This window comes from Barbatula barbatula (genome assembly GCF_947034865.1).
Source record: "Barbatula barbatula genome assembly, chromosome: 12".
NCBI classification, from domain to species: domain Eukaryota; kingdom Metazoa; phylum Chordata; class Actinopteri; order Cypriniformes; family Nemacheilidae; genus Barbatula; species Barbatula barbatula.
In genome coordinates, this window is record NC_136775.1 from 8,099,960 (window position 1) to 8,125,601 (window position 25,642).

At 38.7% G+C, this 25,642-nt stretch overlaps 4 protein-coding genes across 6 annotated transcripts in view; 1 reads left to right on the forward strand and 3 right to left on the reverse strand.

Annotated features, from left to right (window-relative positions):
* Nucleotides 1-1,619: 1,619 nt before the first annotated feature.
* On the reverse strand, nt 1,620-6,983 carry prdm13 (PR domain containing 13). Its single transcript, XM_079470335.1, has 4 exons — nt 6,606-6,983; nt 5,036-5,167; nt 4,815-4,935; nt 1,620-3,693 (listed from the first exon to the last, which is right to left on the reverse strand). Exons 1-4 carry the CDS (start codon nt 6,738-6,740, stop codon nt 2,243-2,245), a joined length of 1,839 nt encoding a protein of 612 aa, XP_079326461.1. The 5' UTR covers nt 6,741-6,983; the 3' UTR covers nt 1,620-2,242.
* Nucleotides 6,984-12,118: 5,135 nt separating this feature from the next.
* LOC306901102 (desmin) lies at nt 12,119-15,999 on the reverse strand (the record flags this gene model as incomplete). The annotated part of the gene is made up of 11 exons (XM_079468613.1): nt 12,119-12,339; nt 12,558-12,878; nt 12,993-13,117; nt 13,217-13,327; nt 13,419-13,529; nt 13,678-13,812; nt 13,901-13,996; nt 14,072-14,191; nt 14,395-14,544; nt 14,933-15,086; nt 15,779-15,999. The coding sequence occupies 11 exons, from the start codon at nt 15,997-15,999 to the stop codon at nt 12,252-12,254; spliced, it is 1,632 nt and encodes a 543-aa protein (XP_079324739.1). The 3' UTR covers nt 12,119-12,251.
* Nucleotides 16,000-17,523: 1,524 nt separating this feature from the next.
* tstd3 (thiosulfate sulfurtransferase like domain containing 3) lies at nt 17,524-19,195 on the reverse strand. The gene is made up of 4 exons (XM_079469050.1): nt 18,879-19,195; nt 18,442-18,630; nt 18,135-18,294; nt 17,524-17,958 (listed from the first exon to the last, which is right to left on the reverse strand). Exons 1-4 carry the CDS (start codon nt 19,003-19,005, stop codon nt 17,892-17,894), a joined length of 543 nt encoding a protein of 180 aa, XP_079325176.1. The 5' UTR covers nt 19,006-19,195; the 3' UTR covers nt 17,524-17,891.
* Nucleotides 19,196-19,868: 673 nt separating this feature from the next.
* usp45 (ubiquitin specific peptidase 45) overlaps nt 19,869-25,642 on the forward strand; it is a 29,300-nt gene continuing 23,526 nt past the window's right edge. Inside the window, exons 1-6 of one of the 3 annotated variants that reach the window (XM_079469889.1) lie at nt 19,949-20,243; nt 20,962-20,998; nt 23,138-23,246; nt 23,604-23,773; nt 24,029-24,129; nt 24,243-24,343. In XM_079469889.1, the coding sequence (XP_079326015.1) occupies nt 23,144-23,246; nt 23,604-23,773; nt 24,029-24,129; nt 24,243-24,343 (475 nt within the window). In that variant the 5' untranslated portion in view covers nt 19,949-20,243; nt 20,962-20,998; nt 23,138-23,143. Of the gene's footprint in view, nt 20,244-20,961; nt 20,999-23,137; nt 23,247-23,603; nt 23,774-24,028; nt 24,130-24,242; nt 24,344-25,642 lie in introns of all 3 variants that reach the window. The other 2 variants (XM_079469888.1, XM_079469890.1) reach the window with 2 other exon arrangements.

Below are 25,642 nucleotides of genomic sequence, written 5' to 3' on the forward strand. Positions count from 1 at the left end.
TTTGAGATAAAACACAGCACTAATTGATTTAAGCGTGCTGTGGGGGTTAATGGGGAGGAATTTAGTCGGTCATCAAGACTTTTCATATTTACACTAAAGGAAGAGAGCGAATACATGCTTCCCAAAACTAACAAAAATACACAAGCCTTTAGAGATATTACACACTATCCAATGTTAGCCTTTCTGTAGTTAAACAAAAGTTAAGTTGTACATAAATAATAATTACACTTGAGTGAAAAATCCCTTTCATTTGATCGACAGTAACACATAAAAGCGTAAAAGATAAAAAATCAGTTGGTCATAGACTGCTGCCATAACTTTTTCTGTTTTGTGTTGTCGGTACCTCGAAAACACAGAAGCAGCAACTGGTAAAGGCGTAGAACTAAAGGAGAAAGTCACATTTGTTTGGGCCACAGTGTGAAGACAGCCAAGGCGTTTCCACAGAGAACATGATGAATGCACCATATCAAGGACACGCTAACGTGCAAAGATCCACAGAACAGAAAAATACAGAAAATACTGTGGATAGAGACTGCTGCTTTCAACCAATCATCAACCAAATCCTAATATCTCAACTGTACGGCTGTATTTCTAGAATTATAATTGGTTTAAATCTAGTGCTTTGTGTTACAGATATACTGTATACTCTTAAACATATAGGTGCTTCGCGATGCCGTAGAAGACCTTTTTTGTCTAAATGGCTCCATAAATAACCTTTATCATCTGAAGAACCTTTTTGTTTCACAAAAGGTTTCTGTGTGGCAAAAAAAGGTTCTTCAGATTACGAAAAGCTAAGAAAGAGATGGTTCTCTAAAGAACCTTTGACTAAATTTGACTAAATGGTTCTTTGTGGAACTAAAATGGTTCTTCTATGGCATTGCTGTGAAAAGTGTAATACATTTTTTCAAAATCACAATTTGTTGATCTGTAGGACCAAATATAGTTCTATACAGACAAACTGTCAGTTGTTGTAATCTAGTTATCTGAACTTGACATTAAGAAACCATGGCACTATAGCAACATCTGTTTTTTGGGTTTTTTTCCCATGCTGGACATACAGCGCATTAAGTCTTCACATTTTACTTAAGCTACTTTGGAAAACGTGTCTTTCAAATGTATAAATGTAAAATATTTAGGTCTAGAATCATCAAACATTCTATATCTTTCAGGTTGTTTAGAACTGCCCAACCAAACTGCCAGTAAAAGGTAGATTTCAGTGTTGTTTCTTTCCTTTCTGTTGAATTAGTAAATATGTCCAACCATTTGTTCATTCCATGTTTTATAAACAATGTATTCATTTTTAAATGTTATTCAAATGTGTGCATATTCGCAGTTATTCCCATACCCACGTTGTATCTCATATTTTTGCAACCATATTTCAACAGCGTTCTTGCGTTAAATTAAAAATGTCGATGTTTTGTATCAAATGCCAGTTTTTTTCGCTATTTAGTCTTCTCAGGTGGCACCACTGGGACGCCGAGACTAAAGCGCGTGCAGGTGAGGCATTCAGCTGTGCCAGGATAACATCAACCCAGAATCCTCTGATAACATCCTTCAAATCTAACTTAAATTTCACCTGGACTAACATATCAATGACCAAACCATCGATTCTTTTATTTCCATTTTATTAAAAACGGACAATGAAAGGAATTTGGGTTTGTTAAGGAAAATAAAAATCATATACAATATTTATTCATGAATTAACAATACAACCCACAGCTTTCACTTAACAGTTAAACATGTAATAATTACATTTGTACAAGAGCTTTTCGACTAAATGGAGACACCAAGATTTCTTTAAAACACCAGTTTTTTATTTTTAACAGTTGCCCGCTGTCCTCAAATATCATTTTCACAGAATGACTTAAATGCTTTTGGCAATAAAAAGTGCGAATTTGACAGGTAATTCAAACGTTGTATTTTAGGGGAATGGTCACACAACATTAAAAGAAAAACAGTGAAGCGAAGGTGACATGTTATTTTTATGCCAGTAACCCGTCTTATAAAGTGCAGCTCCACATTGGGGATGCTGAGATGTACTCGATATCAAAACGTAAATACATTATGAGTTTAGATTTAATTTGGGGTTAATTCATTTACCATTTCTTGGTCTTTCTGCAATTGTTTCTTTTAATAATTTTATCAAATAAACAACATTTTAACAAAAGGGAGAATATCATAAAATTAATATTTACATGCATAATTTATTTCCTTGAGAGCGATATCTAATATAATTAGACCATTAATCATTATTTTTACTCGATTCCTGGTCGCTCTGATCATCCGTGAAACAAACGTCAACGTCGCTGTCGTTGTCGCTTTTTTGTTCAGCATCTTCAAAGATATCTTCCATTTTGTCATCTGTTTTTTTGATAGATTGACCTGGATGCCTTGATTTGACGTGCCTCTCCAAATCTCGTCTGCGCACTAGCACTTTCCCACAGAACTCGCACCTGTACGGAGTGTTTCCCTCCGCGTGAAGTCGGATGTGTTTGTTGAGATTGCTGGGATCACCAAAAGGCCTAAAACAGACTTTACATTTGAGTGGTTTGTAACCTGTATGAGTCCTCATGTGAATCTTCAGGCCGTATTTTCTAGAGTACAATTTGCCACAGTAAAGACACAGGTGTCCCTTTTTCTGTTTCCCCGAGTTTGGGTTGGATGTGGGAATTGACTCAAGCCTAGAACGGTTTTTTTCTACGGAAATGTCTGACAGCTGCTGCGTGTGCATCGCTATCTCCCTGTCGATGTTCGTAATTGAATTTAGGTCTGGATTAAGAGCAGGTGCACCGAAGTAGGAGACGGTGTCGGGATATTTAAGCAGGTTGCCGAAGTGAAATTTAAGAGGGTAGTATGGCGAACTGTACAGGAGCTCTCCGTTGTAAACAGTAAATGGCATCAGGGGTATGTTGCAGTCTCCATTGTATGATTTTCCCCCATCAAACTGCGATAGAGGGAACCTCTCGAAATGAAACGCGTTGGGTAGTTGTGAGTATCGCGAAGGGGATAGAGCAGAGTGCATGCGGCTGTCCACGTGTTTGAACGCAGAGGTCTCCTCAAAGTGTGGCAGTAAAGGAAACCCACGGATAGTGTTTGCGCCGGGAATCACATGTGGCGTGGTATCCATAGGATGCGCGCATTTTGACGGATGGACATTAGGCAAAGGTGACTTGATGCTTCCTAACAGTTTACTAAAACCGATGCTATTTGATTTTGCATTGGACTCAACTCTTGTCACTTCAGCCGGGGAGATCTTTGAAAGTCCCATTGGTTTAAACGCAGAACGTACGCCGGGGTGAAAGCCCATACTGTTAATTACAGATGGCGTTCCACCGAGGCCCATGATGTGTACGGGGTTCCGGCCAGATGTCACGCTCATGTCAAGGGCTCTGTCCTGCTCCTCCGAGCTCGTTTTTTTCAATAGTCCCGCTTTGGTGGCGAACGGCGAGGTTGACACTGTCCTTTTCGCAGAATCTGACAGCAAGGTGTTGTGGCCGTTCCTTGGAGACGAAGAAGTGTTCGGGATATCCCCAGATTTTGGAGACCTGTTAAAGTTGTCCGTGCCTCTCGCTTGCTCGTTGCTCATGAAGCTTTTGCCATTGCTTAAAGCGCAGTGGAAATGTACGTGGGCTTTGAGAGTGTTCGGGTATTTAAATATTCTCCAGCAATGCCAGCAAATGTAGCGCTCCTCACCTGAAAGATTAAAAAGAAAAATGCATTAAACGCCGTTACACTTTATAGCTTTTTCACCATGTTATAAATGTCTTCTTCACGTTGACATGACACCACTTGGGCAGTCTGGGGTCAATTATATAGATGTAATGATTTTGTAATCCGCAAAACCCCGTTGTTTATTTCCCCATCAAAAGAGCAAGCGCCGGGCCAATCTGGCGCAATACATTGAATAGACTTTCCCTCTGCGCTTTCCCGTGGAATTGACGGCAGCTGTTGCTTGAAATCGCAAGTCGCGTAAAACAATGAGGCTGGCCCATCTGTTGACGCTAGAGAATTGGAAGCGTATGTCAAGGACCGCACCGTGTATTGGCCAGGGAGCAGCTCTCACAGTTCACCGTCGCAAATCAGGGCAATATACATCCCACATAAAAGTTAGCATTCACCAGCCAACAATACCTTACGCACCCAGCTAATTTACCGTAGAGCACCGTTTTGAATTTATTTGCTTTTGAATACATCAATATTAATGGCTATGACATTTGTTAACCTCTTCCCCTCGCTTAGCTGTATACACGCATCACCCCATTGCGATGGTTCCCGGGTCTTTATTTATTGATGGATGCATTAATGAAATAAAAAGAGAGAGAAATTTTGCGGGGACAGAATCAATCATTCATTAATAACAAATAAATATATATTTGCGTGTACAAATAGGTGTGTAGCCTACTCTTAAACGCGCCTCTGTAATTCTGGACCAATCAATGTGTGTTACTCTAGACTATACAGACCTTTCGATTTACTAAGTAAAAGAGGATAATCTGAATCAACTACTAAGTCTTTGAAATCGGATTTAAATAGGATTAGCCTCGATTCAGCTGGTGGCAGAGTAGTTTAAAAATCCGCATGTCATGTTTCCTTTGCTCTGTCATAATTCGTTTACCGTTAGATAATGTTATGCTTTCTCGAAATAACAGCTTTGCATTTTAATTTGAAGTAATCTATTCGGCTATTTAGTATTTTATTGTTTTTGTGCATATGTACAAAAGTAAATTCTGTAATGAGGAATATTTAGCCTAATTATTAATATACATTACATTTTCACGTTGCTTAAGTGAACGAAATTTTAATACGTGTCTCACCTTTTTCGTCATGTGTTGGAGTTGCAGTCGTGGGGATGTCAAACCATTGGGCGAGTGCGCTGGAGTACCAAACACTCAGTTCCTCCCCAGCTTGGATTTCTCTCAACACATGATAGAATATCTTTAAAAAACAGGAGGAAATGTTTAAACTTAATAAACATATCCAAACTGATTATAAAAACAGGATTAGATTCATTCAATATTTTTGTCGTGCAGCTCACCTGTCCTCCAGGTAAATCCGACACCGCTTCGAGGTTTTGTTCTTGACTGTTTCTAGCCGGACGTATTAACCCAATCCACTCGTGAACTGCACTGCCAGACTCGTCCACGAACTCCCCTCTTACCAGACGAATCTGCAAATACACAAATAACCCTTAAAACACGCTTAACGCTTCGTAACGATAAATAAATTGTCAAAGAATTTAGGTAAGTTGCAATTTAAAAATGATATCTTTATTTCCCTTTTTTATGTCTTGTACTTATCGAATGTTTAAATATTTAAAAATGAAGTTTTATCAAATTAATTTAGTTTTTTATTCTAAATGTATTTTTTTCTGGTTCCTCCCTCTTACTCATTGTTAAATATGCCACCCCAAGATTTTTTAAACAACAGCCCGTTAATGTGGTTTTATTCGGTCTATTAGACAATGGCGATATTTTCTAAAGAAAATGACTCATAATTGAGTTGATATGAGAAACGAATTTGAAGAGTGTCAAAGCATTTCTATTCTGTTCAAACAAATTAAAGATTAAAGCGTGACATTTGACACGGAGATTGCACCTGATGATCGCTTGTGGCCCGGGGCGTTGCATTTACGCGCATCAATCACAGAAGCAGAAAGCGTAAAGAGCTTCGGTCTATTTACAATTTATTTATGAAAGTTAATACCATTATTTATATGAAGTCTATTATATCTCTGAGATTTATAGATGCTCTTAATTTATAAAGCTTTTTTGAATGTTTAATACAGTTCTCATATTAAAATATTTGGATACAATTACTTAAAAACAATAAATTTACTTGAATTCGAAACTAATTTAATTCGCAATAAATTGAAACTTTTTATAGCGTTGTATTTTTATTTATTTTAGCAACATTTTATTGTCATTAATGACAGTTATTGTATAGTAGACATTTTAATATAAAATAAGTGGTAGCCTACATCGGAATTACCAGACCGCAAGCCTATGAAATTGAATGGGCACAGGGCATGGAATCTCACGCAAAAACTCAGGTCACCCTATTAAGGCGGTTAAGTTAAGGCATAGGATGACAAGTTGTCCTGCTAACATAACTCAATTATTTCCAACCTGACAGCCCAAACTAATTAATAAGAAAACGTTTTATGAAGAGTGACAGGTCAACTTTAAGACTTGATTGGTAAAATTTTTGAACCTGCATAAAAATGGTGATATAAAAAATGTAATAGTCATTTTTGTAGTTACAAATATTACATTTTGTGTGGTTGTTCTAATAACTAAATAATTAGGCCTAAATAATCAAATAAAAAATATTTATTAAAAATGTTTAGATTATAAATATTATTATTAGTATGATTATATGTCATGGTTGTGTGTTTATTATTTGATCAACTAATCAACTAAAAAAACAGCATACAAATGAAAAAGGAAATGGCATAAGTGTATTATTAATGTGAATAGAATAACATCTCCTCGTTGTTTAATAAATAAATAAAACGTGTTGCATATTGCAAAACTAAGTGCACATATTTAAACTGTTGTCAAACAATGAAAGTTTATTCACGGGCAAAATAAATCTAAGTAACTTGCCTTCTTTTTGACTCCAGCGTCCTTTCGGTCCGAAACGTACTTTCCAAGTTTAAAGATGCCCGGCACTGGTCCTATTCGCAGCCCTGCTGGGATGCTGCAGTCGGCAAACACACTGGGTGTCCGAGTCGCTTGCATGGCTGGCTCTGCGTGTGCAGCGGTATCAAAACCAGGAAGACCAAGCAGCCACTGATTGAGATGAGCAGAGAGTCTGAGATGAGGACGGACTAATATCCGCCCGCGAAGTGACGTCGTGGCGTGTGTGATCCGGCTTTTCTTATGTGGCGGTAAGCTACCCCTCTGCACATTAATGCGCAAGGGCGAGCAGAGCGCGATGAGAGAGTTGCGCTCTTTTAGCAGCTGTAGAACACTCCGAAATGGTCACATGGAGACTTTCCCTCACCCTCACACATAATGAACCGCTCCAAACGGTCAAGAGACAATAGGCCCAGCGACCTTCCCATCCCCAAAATCCAATTTGTCAAGGGCAGAGAAAAGAGAGTGCAGAATCAAAGGTCTGGCGCAACCATTAATCCTCAGCATGTGGCTTTGTCCGACAGACAGTTCCGATATTTTAAGTGACAAATCCACTGTATAATTTCTCCATAAATTCTCTCCCCCTTCATTGTTCCTATACAAACCAGTTTTTGGAAATCAGTGACTACTTTAAATCTACTTGGCTGCATCCTTTTAGGTTTTATGTACTTCAAAGCTCTTTATCCTCTGCCTGGCTGTATTGTCTGTTGCAGTTGTAACAAAAGGAGCAGGAATGTTTGGGAGACTTGTTAACTTCTATTGACTCCCGGCGTGTGCCGTGCTGGGACCGGGCAGGTACTCAACGGGAGAACCAGCAAAAAAGTAACATCTTTTAAAACACACGTCATCTTATCATTTCACACTTTTTGACAACAGGTGATGAATCATGGTGGCCATTCGTTCTTATGATAAAGCACCATGCGAGAGAAATATTTTTTTCCTCACAACATTTAAAGTGTTGCGCATGGCTAAATGTGCCTCTTGTATTTTTTCTCACCCTATATGTAAACAGTATTTTCATTTAAAATGTTAGCCTGCTACTTTTTAAGTAAATCCAACATTAACGATAAAAAAATATTTTTACATAGATCTTCATGTTTTCCTGTACACACATCCGACAGGAGGTTGGGAGAGCCTACTGCTTTCACCTATACAGGACCCTTGGGTATCATTTGAAGTGAGCCCAGTGGCATTGTTTTCGCTGGTTTTAAAACTTCATTTGACCCCTTTGATCGTGCTCCTCAATGAGTGAACAGAGGGCGAGGGAAAGAAACAAGAATTTGTGGGCGATAAATTTAAGCCATGAACATGTCCTGCTAACCTCTGCCCTGGCTACTCTTCGATGACGCTCCGGTGTAATTGGAGAAGCAGAGGTGGGATTTCTTTCTTCGCCAAAAGGTATCCCACTGGTCCTTTTTTGGGAGCCCTCTCTTTGGGCCGCTTAATGAGTCAAAGAGCGTGAACGACACGCGAACAATTTTTGAATAGGCGCATGGAGAGGCCGGCTGTGTGGTGGGTTATTTATTAATGTTGCCATTTGTGACTGGTTCCCATCCGCTCTGCAACAGCGGGTTCGGCCTCTACAGCGCTCACACCAGCCGGGCCGATTCTCATTCTTGTCTTGTGTCTTGAACTCAAAGTTGTTCGGCTAATAAATTGTTCACCGTGGTGGAAACGGGGACGTTTTTTATTCTGTTCTGTAAGCGGAGAAAAGCAGGAGTGAACGTCGTCCCAAAGCGCTCATTGGTGCACGGTGAGCGGTCAAAAAGCTCGATTTTGCGAGCAAAAGCAGTGTTCAGAGCAAATGGGATGGAAAATTAAATGAAATCAAATAGCTTGAACGGTCGCATTGTTCGTTGTCTTTTATAAAGCACATTAATTACATGGTAGCTGCTTTGTTTCTCAGCAATATTGTGGACCCAAGCGGAGCATTCCAGAACTTTTTACGCGTCTCGTCAAAGGAAAAAAGGTCGGATTGTGAATTTCGGAGAAAGTGTTGGTCAGGTGTTGAAAACATTTTCTCAGGGTCTCAGCATTACAATTCGAGCTAAATGTGGGATCTGATTTAACAGGTTGCCAAATAATGAACCATGAATGAAGAGTAACACTAACTTTGTGAAGAACTGTGGTTAAAAGGGATAGTGTCCCACCAGGGATTCCATTCATGCATCCAAACTTCGCTTGAATGCCAAGGGTTCACCACTCTATCTGAACGGTTCACAATGCCTAAGCTCCCTAAAACATTTTTTACGCCAACCATAAAGTCTTTGCCATGCAAAGTACCGCAGGCAAAACTAACATTCTTTTTTTCGTTGATTTCACTCTTGAAAATGTCAGTGCAACGAAAAAAATACAGCCTGTAAAATTATAAATGTTTTTAATCATTTGCCGAACATGTTTACATTAAATTCAACAGGCTGCACGTCCAAAACAATTTATTGAAGATGTCCTAGATTAGAAAATTAATATATATATTTGCATAACCAAGTAAAAAAATGATGTTGCGTGGCTATTTGAATGCGCTTAACCTATTCGCTGTTTCTGCGGGAAAGTGCAAGCCTTACAAAGGACGGACCAGCTGCGTCGCAGATAGGGGATGCGGGTGGGACATTAGTGATGCGATTGAATAGTAATTATGCTTGTATGGGAGTCCCACCAGATGACATGATTGGGATTTTAACCCAGACTAATATTCAAAGTCGCATTAGAAAGTGGAGAGATAAGTGGCCACTGATTCGACTCTGTTCATGCGTGCTCCCATTTCTAAATGCTTTCAAAAGGAAGGGGTTGCTCCGTTTCAGTATTCAAAGCCTGAACAAAGTTAGCTCTGGCTTTTGAACCGAGTTTCCCCGACTTTAACTCTCTTGTCCGAGTTAAAAGGGCTCGCATAATGGGGTGTAAACTTGTCTGAATTAAAATGTTTCGGTGTACCTTATAAATTCATACCCTTTTCACTCGAACGCGCAGGAATGAACCCTCAGTCTATCCGATTCTCTCTGGTGTCGAACGCCTTTGCGGCGAGCTTTATTTGTGAAGTTCATTTTTAGGCAAATGTATTCAGGGAAGGGTTGCAGTGAATAGATGTGTGTGTCAGCCGGGCCTAATTGGGATTAAGGCACTAAAAACATATGCAGAAAGTGACAGAATTTCTCAGGTTTTAAAGAGGACCAACTTTTGCCCCCTTTTGATCCTTGAGGAGTAGACGCTGGGAAAGAAGCTTTGCGTACCGACAGATCATTAGTTATTCCATTGATGAAGAATTCCATTCTTAATTCAGTCTCGTATATATTTTGAATACACTGAATGCATGCAGTTTTCAATGTTGAGCCCATAAAGATGAAGGAAATTTGTGATACAAAATTCATGGGTATGTGGAAATATGTAGATCTGTATTATGTGTGTTTTGTAGAAGAAATCTGATGCCAAACAAAGATTAAAAAGTTTGAGCATTTGTTTAATAAGGCCTGGTTAAAAGCATTTATTAGATTAGACTTCCTGTTGGGATCAGACATCCCACTTGCTGTACATTATTTTCAATGCCATATTTTTAATCAAATTTAATTTGCATGCATCAAATTAATACAGAAAACGGAAGATAAAAGCCACAAAGAGACAATAAATTGCATGTGTACATCTAATTTGTTAATCTGATTTGCAGAGCACACTATGCGGAACAAGATGCTAGTGTGAACCTACCAGGACCCTGGATAGCTCCTGTCTTTAAAATTGTGAAGGTCAGATGGCAGAATCTAATTATATTGATAAGTCAAACATAATTCAGACATGCCTTCCCTGCTTACAAGGCAATTTATTTTTTATCATCCTTTAATGCATATGAGCAAAGCATATAGCTCGGCATGCACATTACATGAATGGCAAAAAGAATGCTAATGATCACCACAAACTGTCTGTACCCACCTCATTAATAGGCGGGATTGACATTTCTGGGTTTTCCATAATCCTAGTTCATTTCTGTGGAAAAAAATAATGCATGGCAAGTAATGGCCATTAATTGTGTTTCCATTTCAGGTGGGATGAGCTTGTGGAAATGATGACCATGGCTAGAACAGTAATGAAGAGCTGGTTAATCTGATAAATTCAAGATCCTGAATCGTCAAGACCCTCAACCCTGCTGTCAAATTCCGAGCAAACTGGGGTGAGATTGCATTCCTACTTTAGTTTTATACAATACAAATGAATTTAAATGCGTTGTTTACATTACAATGTACATTACCATTACTTTAATGGTGTTCAATGATTGATGAAAATCACCTGCTGTGATGGTTAAAATAATATCAACTATTTTTTAATCTGGCAAAATTACTTCTTGACAAAATTTCATATTCTAATTAAATTTTTATTTTTTTGAAATAATTTTAATTTGGAAATATTATCACAGAGGGCCCACAATTCTCAATTCTTCCAGGAACCACATTACTGAAAATTGCAAATTAACAGTATTTGTACTTAATATTGCAGCATTTATTTACAATCTGTGAACATCAAATAGCAAATACGAAGAACACTAAACAAAATGTATTTATATTTTTAAGATTTTTAGGATTAACAGTTTCTGATGTCCTATCAAAAACTGTTTACTTCAGAATTTAGACTTCCTTGCTTTGATTACTTCTGGCAATTCACTTGTCATTTCATTTCTGTAGACTGTCTGCCCACACGTATGATGCAGTTTCAGTTGTTTTGCTTTGGGTGAGATTTATCTGAAAGTGGTTTTGACCTGTATCAACACTTTTAGATGAACTCTATGATAGATTCATATTAGCACATTAGTTTCCTATATTGTTATCTTGGAAATTCTTAGAAATTCTTTTAAAATAAAGCATTTGAAATAATGTTTAAAATGCTGCATGCAGAAACTGTGTCAATGCCACATTCCATGCTTTGCAAGTCTGTGATAATTTATGTCAACAATATTCCCCTTTAGCCCATAATGTACAGCTTCTGTACTTTATAGTTTACAAATGCACATCTCACCTCATGGTTCAAGACAGGCCGAGTATTTGACATGTTCCAGTTGGAGCCGATCAGAATAGATCAGATGCAGATAAAAAGGGAAGATTTGGATAGAATGGGGCCATACCGGGAGTGTGACTTCATGTTGCAGCAATACTGTGTGTGTGTGGGATCTCTTAAAGTTCCCGTTGGCAAGGAATCAAGGTGAAAGGCTGAGCCTAGAGTGACACATTTATTCTGCTTGTTGTTATTATATTTTGTTTTCCTGTCTGTTTCATATCCATTGTTTGTTTTCTGCACATCCACAGAGTGCCTGCATCTTACACCTGTTGCTTAAGGAAAAATAAGCATGTGCTACTGTGTTTTGTGAAAGATGATGTGCTCGATTGAACACTGGGGTGGTGAAGCATTTGTTTATCTTTGTAGATAATGGTCTACAAAACAGCCCATTTAACTTAAGACAGAGTCCTGGGTGCACACAATTAAAACAAAACCTACAAAAAAGTGTGTTGCTCAAAGCTTTATTTTTAGTGGGCAAGTTGTAAGACTCAAGTTTAGGCACACAAGCATTAGGGCACAAGATGCAAGAGAACACATTTGAAGATTTATCTTGATAAAATGGATAAGGAGAAGGCACAGCTACTCTTCATCGTCTGCTGCTCCAGAGATGGAATAAGATTTCTCCTGTGTGTTGCTTTCAAATGTGTCATCCTCCGTTTTAACTGTCCTGAGAAAAAAAGAGAAGAAATATGCAAAAACCTTTTCAAAGTGAAACCCACCAATATACAGTTACATTGCCTCATTGAACTACTTTTGGATATAATGTCTAACTCTTGGATAAAATGTCTATTTCTTTATTTTGGGGAAGAGCATGACATGCATATTTCAGAACACTTGTGCCAACCACTATGTCACGGCTCTGACAGAATGCTTAATTTATGCTACCTGATAAGAAGAGTCTTCCTCTCAGTCATCTCCACTGCCTGCTCTTGAGTGTAGTCAATAGAAGTGCCTGGGTCGACAATCCCACCAGTGATCCCATTAACAAGACCTCTGCCGACTCCATCACCAAGACCTCTGCCCACTCCATCACCAAGACCTGTGTCCACTCCATCACCCGTCCCTCCACCCACTCCTGTGCCCACACCTCCTGCCACACATGCAGCTCCAGCACCATGGACATTCATAGTGCCACTCATAATGGACATGGTTTGCATGGTCTGCACCATACCAGTTAGACGAGAGTCCTCACCCTCAATAAGCTTCCTGTTTACATCCAAAGAGGAGGGAGGGTTGAAGAAAAGAAGCTGTCTTTGGAGTCTGGCTTCTTTTCTGTCTTATTAAATAAATCGTTAAATGCATTGGGCTATGTCATGTTACCTGTAGGTGGTTATTTCAATCTCAAGCCCCATTTTAACATTGAGCAGTTCTTGGTATTCACGCAGCAGCATAGCCATCCTTTCTTTGGTGGATTTCAGCTCAAGCTGCAAGGCTTCAATTCTTGCCTGGCAAAAAAATTTCAATCGGTCAAATTTGTGTATGATTTTTTTGATATTTTATTGTATACAGGATATAGCATGATTTTGTTAGACTTTTTTTTTCACCTGGAGTTCCTCGAGTTCTTTTCTGTACTTCTCTTGAGTCTCACGGATTCTTGCTTCCAAAGCCTCGTTTTTGATCTTTAATGACTCTAAGTCCTGCATCTTATTCTGGATCTAGAAAAGTATCACATTCATTAATTCATATGAAGAAATTAAAATAATTTATTCCAAATAACATAAGGTAATATTGTTTTATGAAACACACGTCTTTCTTTGCAGTAACAATTTCCTCTCTTATGCTTCGAGTTTTGTCCATTTGTTTTGTCGATTTGCTGTTGAGGTCATCGAATTTAGTTTTGTACCATGAATCCATTTCCTAGACAAACATAAATTATTTACAGAATATATACATCCTATAGGATTTCCCACTCCAAATGTTTAGGAGGACTAGTATTTAATAATGTTAGTTACCTAATAGTTTGATATTTAAAAAAAGTATAAATGCATTATTATTATTTATCCACCTGTAAATTCTTGGCGGCCATGTTATCATACTGAAGTTGGATTTGCTCGAGCGCGTTGGACAGATCGGGAAGAGAGAATGCGTCTTGGGCTGTGGCGTGGGCTGCGTATATCTGTCTCACAAGGTCGTCGATTTCCTTAAAATGCGATATAAATATGACAGTAAACACGACATTTCAAAATCTTGTATTTTTGTATTTATTAGTAGGCTGTAAATGTAATTACCTCCTTGTGTACTCTTTGTAGGAATTCTATTTCCACCTCCAAGTTTTCCAGCTGCTTTTCTAAAGCAATACGCGTGGAGGTTGCGGCGTCCACGTCCTGTTAAATTGATAAAACATAATTTTTTTGACGCATAAAGTAAAATAAGAAATCGTCATAATAAAAGAAACAGACCGGACGGAAAGCCTCGATGTCAAGCTCGGCTTTCTTTCTCATCTCCACGGCCTCCTCATATTTAACCTTCATCCTCTCCAGCTGACCCACCATAGCATCCTTTGCTGCTACAGCGTTGTCCTTAAAAACAAAACGGAGTATTGTCACGTGCTGTTTTCTGACAGACAAACATTGTCGTTTTAAACTGATTTAAGTTCTATGTATAGCATTATTGCCATTGTCTTTTCAATATGGTCTTATAGTTCAGATCTATTCGAAGATTGACCTACATTAATAACTATTAACATCCATTAGAATATTGGCCCACAAATTTAAATATTTACCCGCTGAGCACTCATTTGGTCAGCAAGCCTCTTCAGTTCCTTGAGTTGCTCCTCGTACAACAAGCGCAGGCCGGTGGGCTTCAAGTATCGATTCTGCAGGGCCTCGATTTCGGTCTCCAACAATTTGTTCTGCTGCTCCAGCGATCTGACCTTTTTGACAGAGAAAAAGGCGACACATGCTTTTTGTACATTTGCTCTGCTGTAGAACGGCTTCTGTCCATAGAGGTGCGAATAATTCGCTTTATCTTCTGACCCAGCAGTGCCATCTCCACACTGCCAGTCTGTGCCATCCACTCAAGCGTGACCACATCAGACAAATTCTGTCAAAATGCCTCTGAAAGTAAGTCTCGCTTGCAAGGGCATTAATCTCACATTTCCCAGGGTCTAATATTTAGAAGTCTACTGCTATTTATTTTGCTGTGTAAACACATTAAGTACACTAAACGCAATTTAGTTTCAATAAATTATTTTTTTGTCATTAAGATCTGTTCATTGTTGCAAAAATGCAATACATTGTGAATGATATGTGCTTAATTGCCTTCTCGATGTATGCTGCCAGTCGGTCGTTGAGTAGGACCATCTCTTGTTTCTCACTGGTTCGTGTGCTGAGGAATTCACGGTTTTCCGCAGCTACTTGATCGAGATCGACGGCTGCGCCCCCTCCACTAACACAGATGGCCCCCATTTCGCCACTGCAATTCAAATGTATATATTAAAAAAAACGATAAAAAACACTGTACATAGGAAGTGAACTTGCGTGTGGTTATGTCAAGGAAGGAAGATATATTTCATTGTCATGTTGGATTTTATTAGCCGACAATTATTGAGAGTACTCGCGTCTTTTAGAGACTGAGTGTGATTTCTAACGGAACAATAACTCTTGAAAGCAAAATATAAACATGATGTGGGAACCTTTGAAGCATATTCAGAATAAATCAAATGAAGCCAATTATTATGAACTGATAGAAAAAGCTAAATGTGTAATGCTAGTGTTTTCTCTTTTAACACTATAATATTCTTGTTAAACAATGCAGTTGTTTTTAAAAACTAGTGTAACATTTATTGAATATAGAAATATTGTACTTTTTAAAATTATTTAAATGGTTCAGCAGATTAAAAAACATTGTTATTTTCATCTAATACTGCTGGTGAAATGCATTTGATGGTATTCTGCACTGTCCCAATGGCATACACTCAATAAATAAATAAATAAAAATGCTGGATTGCTTTCAACCCATGGTTGGGTCAACTATAACCCTTTACCCAACGTTGGTTGGGTTTGTCCCTTTTTGACCCAACCATGTATTGAAAACAACCCAGCATATTTCTAGAAGTTTTTAAACACTATCACCACCTTCCTTCAATCAAGAAAATATAGACTTACCCAGTCATGAGGGGACGGCTGCGTGAGGATGAGATGGTTCTACGGCCCACTGCCATGTTGCTGCTGACTGCTATGGCATTGCGGGAGTAGCTGGCTGAACGGCACCTTCCGGTATCCCGTCTGACAGGGGAAGGGCTGCTTACCCTCACCTGGAAAGAGGAGGTGCTGGTATCCTCGAAATGGCGGCGATAAGAAGAAATCCTTTCAGGGCTGCGACTCATCATGGGACAGTGGCTAGTTTCAGTTCCTGGGCTTGAAGGTCTTACTGTTTTGATCTTCCGTGAAGCTCCACTCACAAATACATACTCTTTGACAAGGGGTCCATGCTCCTTATATTTGGTCTCCATTATGAGTCAATGCGTCTGGAATTTTGAGCCTCTGCATCATAGCGAAATGGGCCTGTCACTCAAACATTTATCAGGTTATTGAGAGGTGTTGAATGGAGTGAAATTATGAGGTGGCGTGGGTCCATTAATCTGTAGGTGCAGTGGTGATGTGGTTTGATTTGAAGGGATTTAATTACACATGCTTCAAGACAGGGCATGGAATAATGTCATGAGGTCAGTGTAGAGAGAGATACTTTGTGAGAGTTGTGATATTAATAGACGTTAATCTGAACCCTATTTACATGAAAGTGGGTAACGATGAGAAATCAAATGGGAATCAACAAAAAATTGTATGGCCTGTCAGAAATTCATGCTTGAGAGGACTCAAGGATGTCAGTGGGAATAACAGTCTTGGGTTTGGACCCTTTAATTAGGGTCCGAGGTTTTGAAAGCTGCTCAAAAAGTATGATGGTTTATTTATGCAAGATAAATCAGCTTAACCTGACCGTGCTGCCATTTTTGTCATTATAGGCTGTTTTTTTATTTTAATTGTTGACCAGATCAGGTTTATTAGTCTCTTCCCAGCTATCTAAGATTCCACAGGCATGTGGGAGGAAGGCTGGGTCTGCATTTCTCTGGGATGTGAACAGTGCTAAATGAGCTTAAACACTGAGGTGTTATTTTACTCTCGCTATCTCATTGATTTACAGTACATTAGTCAGCCCAGTAGTGGTGCGCTCAAATGGAAAAACAATGACAGCACTGGTAGGGACGCATGTGGTTAGAGTAAGACGCTGTTATTCTTATTAATTTTTAAGTTTGATGTTGAGGTTGTTTGCTCATTTCTAATTAAAACATTTTTTAATTTTATATACTTTCAAAAGAGGATTGTCTTGAGTGAGAGACAGCTTTATCACATCCACATCAGTGATTATTACGGTACACATTTCTTGGTTTAAATATTAACATGCTGGTGCAGAAACCCATATATGATTCATGGGACCACATCACAAAAGAACATGAAATGCCAGCCAGATGATGTATAGAGTGAAGAGGGCTATAGGTATAGGATCTAAACAGGATTCCTGGAATAGGAATAGCTTGACCAAATTTAAAATACTGTCGTTATTTATTGACTTTTATTATTACTAACCCACACTGATAATCTTTGTCTCTAAAAATGTTAACACTACGTAAATAATATAACCATAAATGTATACAATTCTGTCCTAAAGTAAGATGTTTCAGTTTTATAACTAAACAGAAGAAAATTGAAGTAATGCCTGCCTCAGTACATCGCTCAAAGTCAATATGAGTCAAACCAAAGATAAGATTGAGGCCCTATTAGATTTCAAGTATATTGAAAGACAGGGAAAAGCAGATATACTGTTTTTTTAGTTGAGTACAATATACACAATAGAGCATCAAAGTTTTATTTTCAAGAATATAAAAACAATTCTTTGATATAATATTTGGCTTTTCTGCTCAAATATATTATTACAGTTATAACTATTAGGCAAAAATCCAACAGCCCTATGCATATCAGTCATAATTAAGACACATTGTAAGCCTCTGAATTTCCATTTCATGTGAATGCACACTGCTCGCATCATATAACAGTGCATCTTTTCGGGCTTAAAAAGTAACCACACAATTACATTCGGTCAAAACCATAAAATTCCTCCGTGGTATTTGGTGGCACATTCTGATTCAGTGTCAATGGCTTTAATAATATTGTAATATAACTGCATTGCTTTCACAGTGCTACCATGACAATATTGTGAGGTTCACTTTTTGGTTTGTATTATTTCATGTTCTGCCCAGTCTTTCCATCCGCCGGGGTAATGCTGGACACTACAGGAAAAGAGAGACACAGAAAGTGATTGGACGCAAAACTTTCCAACAAGTTTTTTTCATTTCAGGGTAGTTATGACATAAAAATATAATTATGAACGTTTTAAAAATGTCATATTTCTATTTACTTATTAACAACAAGGTGCGTGATATAAGTTTTATATTAAAATGCTTACTTGGTGTAACCTAAAGATACTGCAGCCTCCAGCGCTGTTTTGCTTCTTACACCAGCTAGGCAGGTAAAAACAATATTCTGGGAGTGTGATGGCATGTCTCCACCATACTTCTCCTTGAACTCCTCTGGACTAAGCTGGAGAGATCCGTTCACCTGTGCCACTGTATGTGAAAGAAACAAGAGAAAAGTCACACAGTGTGTTAAAAAAGAGGTGACTTGAACGGTTTTGTGTAGATTAAGTCGATTCCATACATGAGTATTAAAAAAACAAGACCTGAAATGTGTATATGCAAACAGGAAACACCTACAGGGTACGTTAATGGATCCAGGTATATTCCCGTACTCCCTGAGTTCCCACGGCTCACGGACATCTATAACCACACCGGACCGGGCTACCAGCAGCTTCTTCAGCTGCTCGTAGGACACGTCGATTGAAGGCTTGCTCGATGAGCTGAAATGTCGGAGTAAACCACCCTCGTAACGTATAACACTGTTGTCTGAAAGACAACAACATGGTCACTTGAACAACAGAGGACGTTCTTCCGCAGCATGTATATTAATGGGTGAAATATGCGTTATTTACAATTACGATCTCAAACAATACCGTAGACTTTACAAAACTCAGGCCAATCTATTACATAAATATGATATGCGCGTTTGCAATGTATGTACATAATCTGTCAATGTCAAACAAGCTTTATTACACGTTGCTGTTGAATTTAGACGTCAAGTTTCAAACACTCACGCTGTAAGCGTCGTAAATGTGTCCAGCACGAACCCGCTGCCAGCGGTCTTGTGACAGAAATAACATTTCTACTCGCTAAAGCGCGGGGAATGATCCTCGACAGCCTAGCGCAGACATTTAACGCCATCCTCGGATTGAGGTGAAAGTTGCAAGTTTACGATCTTCCCTTTGTCTTGTTTGTATGTAAATATAAACGAAATCACAATGTATTCGAGTTACGTAGCTCGATTGCGCCGATCCAACGTTGTACGCATGCGCACTATTACGATTTAACGTGATCCGTAATAGTGCGCATGCGTGCAACGCCGGGATACTTCAACCACAAATGAAAATTCTGTCATAATTTACTCACATTCGAGTTGTTCCAAATCAGTATACGTGTCTTTGTTCTGATGGACACAGATAAACATATTTGGAAGAATGCTTATAACCAGACAGACCTCCCCATTGATTACCACAGTAGGGAAATATACAATGGTAGTCATAAGTGCCCCACAACTGTTTGCTGTCCTACATTCTTCAAAATGTCTTATTTTGTGTTCAATCATTTTTTCCCACTATGGGAGTCAATGGGGGGCAAAATCGGTCTGTTTATAAGCATTCTTCCAAATATATTTCTCCATCAGAACAAAGTAATTTATACAGATGTGTAACAACTTGAAGGTGAGTAAATGGTGACAGACTTTTAATTCTTGAGTGAAGTATCCCTTTAAAGGACCAGAGAGGTACACTTGTTGTACATGAAATGTTTTTTCACGTTAAAAGTATTCGAACATGTCTGAGTTCAAACCCAACGCTTTTGGAGATGTTATTATAATTCTAAATGAGTATGTTATTTATCAATTTAGTGATATTACTTTCTAAATATGAACATATATTTTTTTAAGTTATACATTTTGTATTTTCTTTTCAATAAAACTAGGATACTGAAAGGTTTCCCTGATTAAAACGTTACCTAAATATAAGTGAATATGCAGTTGTGGCGAAAATATTGTAAACATGACATTTATTTCCACCGCGTTTTGTAGATTTGCAGACGCGTTTGACTCTACGAGCATCCGTAGTGCGTCGATGAGGACGCGACCACGTGATCCAAGTAAAGCTTGTGTTTTCTGTTCTTCAAATGCCACCAACTATGCTCACAAACTCCGTTAATAAGTGTTATTTTTCGACATTGCGCAGCTACTCGTTGTTTGAGTGCTACTTTTAAACACTTAAACAAAACTATCACCAGGTATTTCTCCCGTTTCTAGAAACTTGTAAGGATTTATTAGTTATTATCAGCCTCGCTGTTTTACCTGGACACTTGTCAACTGACGTTCGCTTGGTTGTTTTGAGCCTGGAGAGGAGGGGAAAATAAACGGGGTGAGATGTGCTTATAACTGTCATTCAAAGACTGTTTGACATGTGTAGCAACTGGTCTTTTATGTTACCCTATGCTGTATCTGACTTAATGCTGAAAAAGGAAAGGCCTCTGGTATATGCTGTCAGTAAGCACAGTCTGGTCATTTGTGTCGGTTCAAGTGTTATTGTTGTTGTTCTATTACTGTGGTTGACTATTATTAGTTATTATTTTGTATACCTTCTCAATCCTCGTATTCCGAATGACGTCCTTAAAAGTCATGCTTGTCATTCTGATGCTGTGAAACTGTAGTTTTTGACACCTGATATTTTTAACCCCTGTTACGAAGAAAATTGGTTAATATAATATTCTAATTAGAGCATAAACATGGTTTTGCAATAAATGCATATCTCTAAAATGTAGAGAGTCATCTTGTTGCTCTTGGATTTTTGGTTGGCCACTGTTTGACACACCCCTATCAGGTCTTGAAATACTCTATGTGAGGCAGATGAGTTAAAGGGAAAGTTCAGCCCAAAAGGAAATTCTGTTATTTATTTACTCAACCTCAAGCTGTTCCAAACCAGAATATTTAGTTTTTCTGTTGAACACAAAATATTTTTTGTAGACATTTGTGGGGCACCTTTCTCTACCATCGTCAGTATATTTTCATAGGTGTCAATTGTGCCCTAGAACTGTTCGGTTTCCCTCGTTCTCCAGAATATCTTAACTTGTGTTCAACAGGTCAAATACATTTATACAAGTTTGGAACAACTTGACGGTGAGTAAATAATGACACTCTTTTCATTTTTAAATTTACATTTAGTAGACACTTTTATCCAAAGTGACTTACAGAGCATTCAGGGAGCAATAAGAGATATGTAAAACAGGAGTGATTATATAGTTGGTGCTAATACAAAGTTACTAGTTTCAACAAAAGCCAGACCAAAACCTGTGGAGAGAAAGAGAGAGGGTTAGTGTACATTACATGTTTTTAATTTGTCTGTCAAGTATTCACAGAATAGTATTATGTTGTGAGAGATGTGGTTGACCAGACTGAGCTAGGAATAATGTTCCACCAGGAAGGATGTTGTGAAGGAGAATGAGCGGAAAAGTAAAGAAGCATTTTACTGTCCTGTTGAGAATGCACTACATGACCCCGCTGGTTATCTGAAAGCAGGGTTCTTGATGGAGTGTATAAAAGTATGCTGGTGCAGAAACAGTGATTGTCCTGTAGGCAAGCATTAGTGACTTGAATCTGATACAGACTTCTACCGGTAGCCAGTGGAGAGAGATGTAAAGCGGTGTCACATGAGCCCTTTTAGGCTGTTGGAAGACGAGGCATGCTGCTGCATTCTCAACCATCTGGAGTGGTTTGATAGCCTTTGCAGGAAGACCAGCAAGGAGAGCATTGCAGTACTCCAACCTTGAAATCCCCATGGCCTGGACAAGGAGTTGTGCCGCATGCTCAGTGAGCTCTAACCTTCTTATGTTGAATAAGTCATACCAGAATTACCGCGTTGTCTTTCCGATGTGATCATTGAAGGACGGCTGTTCATCAAATATGTTTTGGAAGGAGTGATTGTGGTATTGCCAAGTTGTATGGTGGGATCGTATTGCACCGTGGGGTGTGCCGGAAACACGAGTAGATTCTCTGCCTGAGAGGTAGGATTTGAACGAGTGGACAAGAGTGCCCGAGATTCCTAAAGATGTCAGGGTTGACAGTAGTATCTGGTGATTGAACGCTGCTGAAAAGTCTAGCAGAATCAGGACACAGGATTTAGACTCTGCCTTGGCTAGCCGCAGTTCTTCTGTGACCGATAGCAGTGCAGTCTCAGTTGAGTGGTTTGTTTTGAAGCCGGACTGCTTGTCATCCAGTAGGTTATTCTGGGATAGGTAGGAAGATACCTGTTTGAGAACTGCCCTTTCAAGTATTTTTGCAATAAATGGGAGGAGAGAGACAGGTCTGTGACTGTCGGTAGTGGAGGGGTCCAATGTGGCTTTCGTAAGTTGGGGCGTGACCTGGGCCTGTTTGAATGTTGATGGAAAAGTGCCGGTGAGCAGGGAGGTGTTGATGATGTGTGTGAGTGCAAGTGTGACTGTGCTGGATATGGCCTCTAGGAGATGGGAGGGGATCGGGTCAAGGGGACAGGTGGTGGGCTGGCTGGAGAGAAGTCTGGTGACTTCAGTGTCAGTCAGTGGGGCGAAAGAAGCGAGATCAATGTCTGAAGTGAGGGTAGTGTGTACCGAGGTATGAGGTGCTAAAAATTTAGTGCTGATTGCTGATGTTTTTTCAGTGAAAAATACATGGAGTCATCAGCAGTCAAAGATGAAGTTGTAGTACATTGATGGCTCTTATGACATGTGAGCAGCACATGCTCGTGTTGCAGAAGCAGAGCTGAAACAGCAGCGATTGTTTCAGTGCCGAATCTTTGCGCCATCCTTACATATCTATGGCTCAAAATGTTAACGTGAAAGGTTATGATGTCATAAACTGAGGCAGTTTCGAACTGCATTTTTCAAACTGACTTTTGTAAACTGCAGTTGTATGGGGAAAATACTCTGACTCTACTGTAATAGTTTAAAATTGTGAATTTGCATATGGTTTGTTGTGAAGCATATTTAAAACGCAACAAACAACATTAAAAACTGGATTTTCACCACAGGGGGACTTAAAAAATTGTGGCTGCCCTCACCAACTACCCTATAATCTCCGAGCAGTCACTATGTATTGCATTTCAGTTTGGCCTAGCATGTAAGAGAACAACAAGGAAAGAAAGTGAAATCATTTTTTAGTCAACATGTATTTCTTAGTTAAAAAAAACATCGACCTTTTGAGATTATAAACTTGAGAGTATTCAAAAAACTAATTTAAACTGTTTGGTGGGCTCTCATTTTCAACAAGTGACTCTATTCCTAGGTACAAATGCGGCTGAAAGACCCCTTCTCTTTAAAAGCCACAGACATGACCAAGCGGTCCAACAAGCCAAAAAAGCCTCGGGATGAAGACTCTTCCGATGAGGTCGGCGGTAAGGATGCCATTTCTCACATTCTTCAGGGGACATCTGTGGCCAGATTTATGAAATATGAACATGTTCTTAAAACATAATATAAGATTGTTCTTAAGATCAATTATAAGAAAGTTCAATTTCCACTCTTGACTTTCCATTGTAGGAATAAAAAATATGGCAGTTAAGGAGAATTTTACCCCCTGATGCTTAAAATCACAGACAAACATTGATGGCATTTTTTAGATATTACAAGATCTAACATGCATGTAGTTCCTCTGTCCTAACACCAGGCATTCGGTTCCAGATTATGTATGTAATAGTGCTCGCACAGAGTTGTAAGATCTGCAGTGAAGATGTATGTTTTATACCATTTAGGGCTGACATGTCAGCATGTGAGCAGAGCTGTGGACCTCAGTTCAGTGAAGAAGGCAGTGACCGGCAGCCTGTGGTCTGTCTGCTCGGAATGCCTTAAAGAGAGAAAGATGTTTGAGGGGGATGCAGCAGGAGTTCATGACATCCTTGTGTGCCTCAAGTGCGGGTTCCAGGTAAAAATTTAAAAATAAATAAACTGTCTTGCTATTGTGTTTTTATAGCATTTCACCAAAACACCTGACCCACTTAAATAATGTAATTATTCATGGATAATCTACACAATCTATTTGACTGATCTAAAACTATAGAATAATTTTTATATTAATAATGTAGTATTTTGCAATTGTACTAGAATTCACCCACATCCTCATTCACATGAAGTATTTGTCCTGATGGAAGAATATACATTTTCTGATTCACTATTGCAGGGATGTAACCAGGCAGAATCTCAGCATTCTACAAAACACCAGCAAGCCCATCACTCTGATTCTCACTGTATCACCATCAGCCTCAGTACGTGGAAGGCCTGGTAAGAAAACACAACTCATGAGGCAGCATTTTTATTAATTGATCCTTGTTTAATTCATAAGATTCATGTGAGTTTGGGGCTTATGTGATAGATTATCAAATGTGCTTTGAAAGGTGCTTTGAATGTAATGAAGAGCTCTCCACTCACTGCAATAAGAAGGCCCTCGCTCAGACTCTAGACTTCCTCCAGAAGCACTCTGCAAAAACCACCTCAGGTACTGTAGTTCTTATTCAATAACTGATTTCCATCTAATAATGTTATTAACAGTCATTACACTGGTGCCGGGGCTGATTCTCCTCTGAAAATAGAAACCTGAACTTGCTTTATTTTTCACAGGATTTAGAATCCCAAGTAGAAGCTTAAAATGTTTATGCTTAAAATGGTTTCTTTCTATACTTTTAAGGTATTGTCAACTGAAAGCACTGCAGTGATTTCTGGTGTATTTACTCTCTTGTATTGATTTCAGTCCAGTTTTATTTGTATAGCGCTTTTCACAATACATACTGTTCCAAAGCAGATTTACAAAGAAAAGTGCTTCACTAGCCCAGTGAGCAAGCCAAACCAAAGTTAACAATGGTGAGGAAATCCTATGCTGTGGATGTAAAAACCATGGAAACCAAAAAGACTACCTGGCACCTTACAAATACTTTTTACTTGTTGCTTATTTAATTTGTTATTTTATTAAATCTAATGATCACGGTTTATTTTAGAAAAAAGTTATTTTTTCAGAAAGAAACTTTGAACTCCACAAAGACACATTAGAGTTTTGCATATTTGGAGATGACATATTAACCTCTGTGATATTATAAGGCTCTCAGTATTTATATAGTTAATCTGGTAGAGCGTGAGAGATAATGTTACCAGGTCATGGGTTCGATCACAGGGAATGCATTGATTTGTGTAGCTGCCAAACACTATAAATCAGTAATTTTTTATTTCCATTTAGTTTGTTTCTGTCAGAAAGAACTGGCAGACAGCCTTCTGTTGTACTGAAGCTCCCTGGTTCCACCTAGAGTTCCAGCTGCTTTACTGCCTTGAACAAATGATGAAACTACCTTCTGCAAAAGACACTTGTGATTTAAATAAATTGTGGTAAATGAAGGAGGCTGCGGGGCTATTTGCCCAACTTTTATGAACACACTGCAGTGCAGTATTTTAACTTAAAAAATACCGGCTATGACTTTTTGAGCTCGGTGTGACAAGCGGTTTAGGATGCGTTTTCAGCCCCAGTTTAGAAATACCACGAATGTGCTGTTTACAGGGTTATGTACTTTATGTTGGATCAATGACATCACATGCAGACAGAGAGGAATCAAATTGAGCATAAACTACCTAATTTGAGCTCTTAAGTTTTTTCGGTTGGTTAAACTCCTCTGTTAGAAAACGTATTAGTGATATTTCACCCCTAAAGCAAAACAAAACTTTGTTTTTGGAGGGAACTTGATTCTTTTGCAGTAATTATTGGGATTATGTTTGCCGCTATAAAACATTAGAAATCTCATCCTCAAAAATT

Excerpts from the sequence above, each read along its gene's own strand:
- prdm13 (XM_079470335.1), bottom strand. The coding sequence starts at position 6,740 with ATGCAAGCGACTCGGACACCCAGTGTGTTTGCCGACTGCAGCATCCCA. Across the intron at positions 5,168-6,605 it reads ACGCTGGAGTCAAAAAGAAG|ATTCGTCTGGTAAGAGGGGA; the intron begins GCAAGTTACTTA and ends GTGTATTTGCAG. Across the intron at positions 4,936-5,035 it reads CGGATTTACCTGGAGGACAG|ATATTCTATCATGTGTTGAG; the intron begins GTGAGCTGCACG and ends TGTTTTTTAAAG.
- tstd3 (XM_079469050.1), bottom strand. The coding sequence starts at position 19,005 with ATGGCGTTAAATGTCTGCGCTAGGCTGTCGAGGATCATTCCCCGCGCT. Across the intron at positions 18,631-18,878 it reads ACATTTACGACGCTTACAGC|ACAACAGTGTTATACGTTAC; the intron begins GTGAGTGTTTGA and ends GTTGTCTTTCAG. Across the intron at positions 17,959-18,134 it reads GTATCTTTAGGTTACACCAA|TGTCCAGCATTACCCCGGCG; the intron begins GTAAGCATTTTA and ends CTTTTCCTGTAG.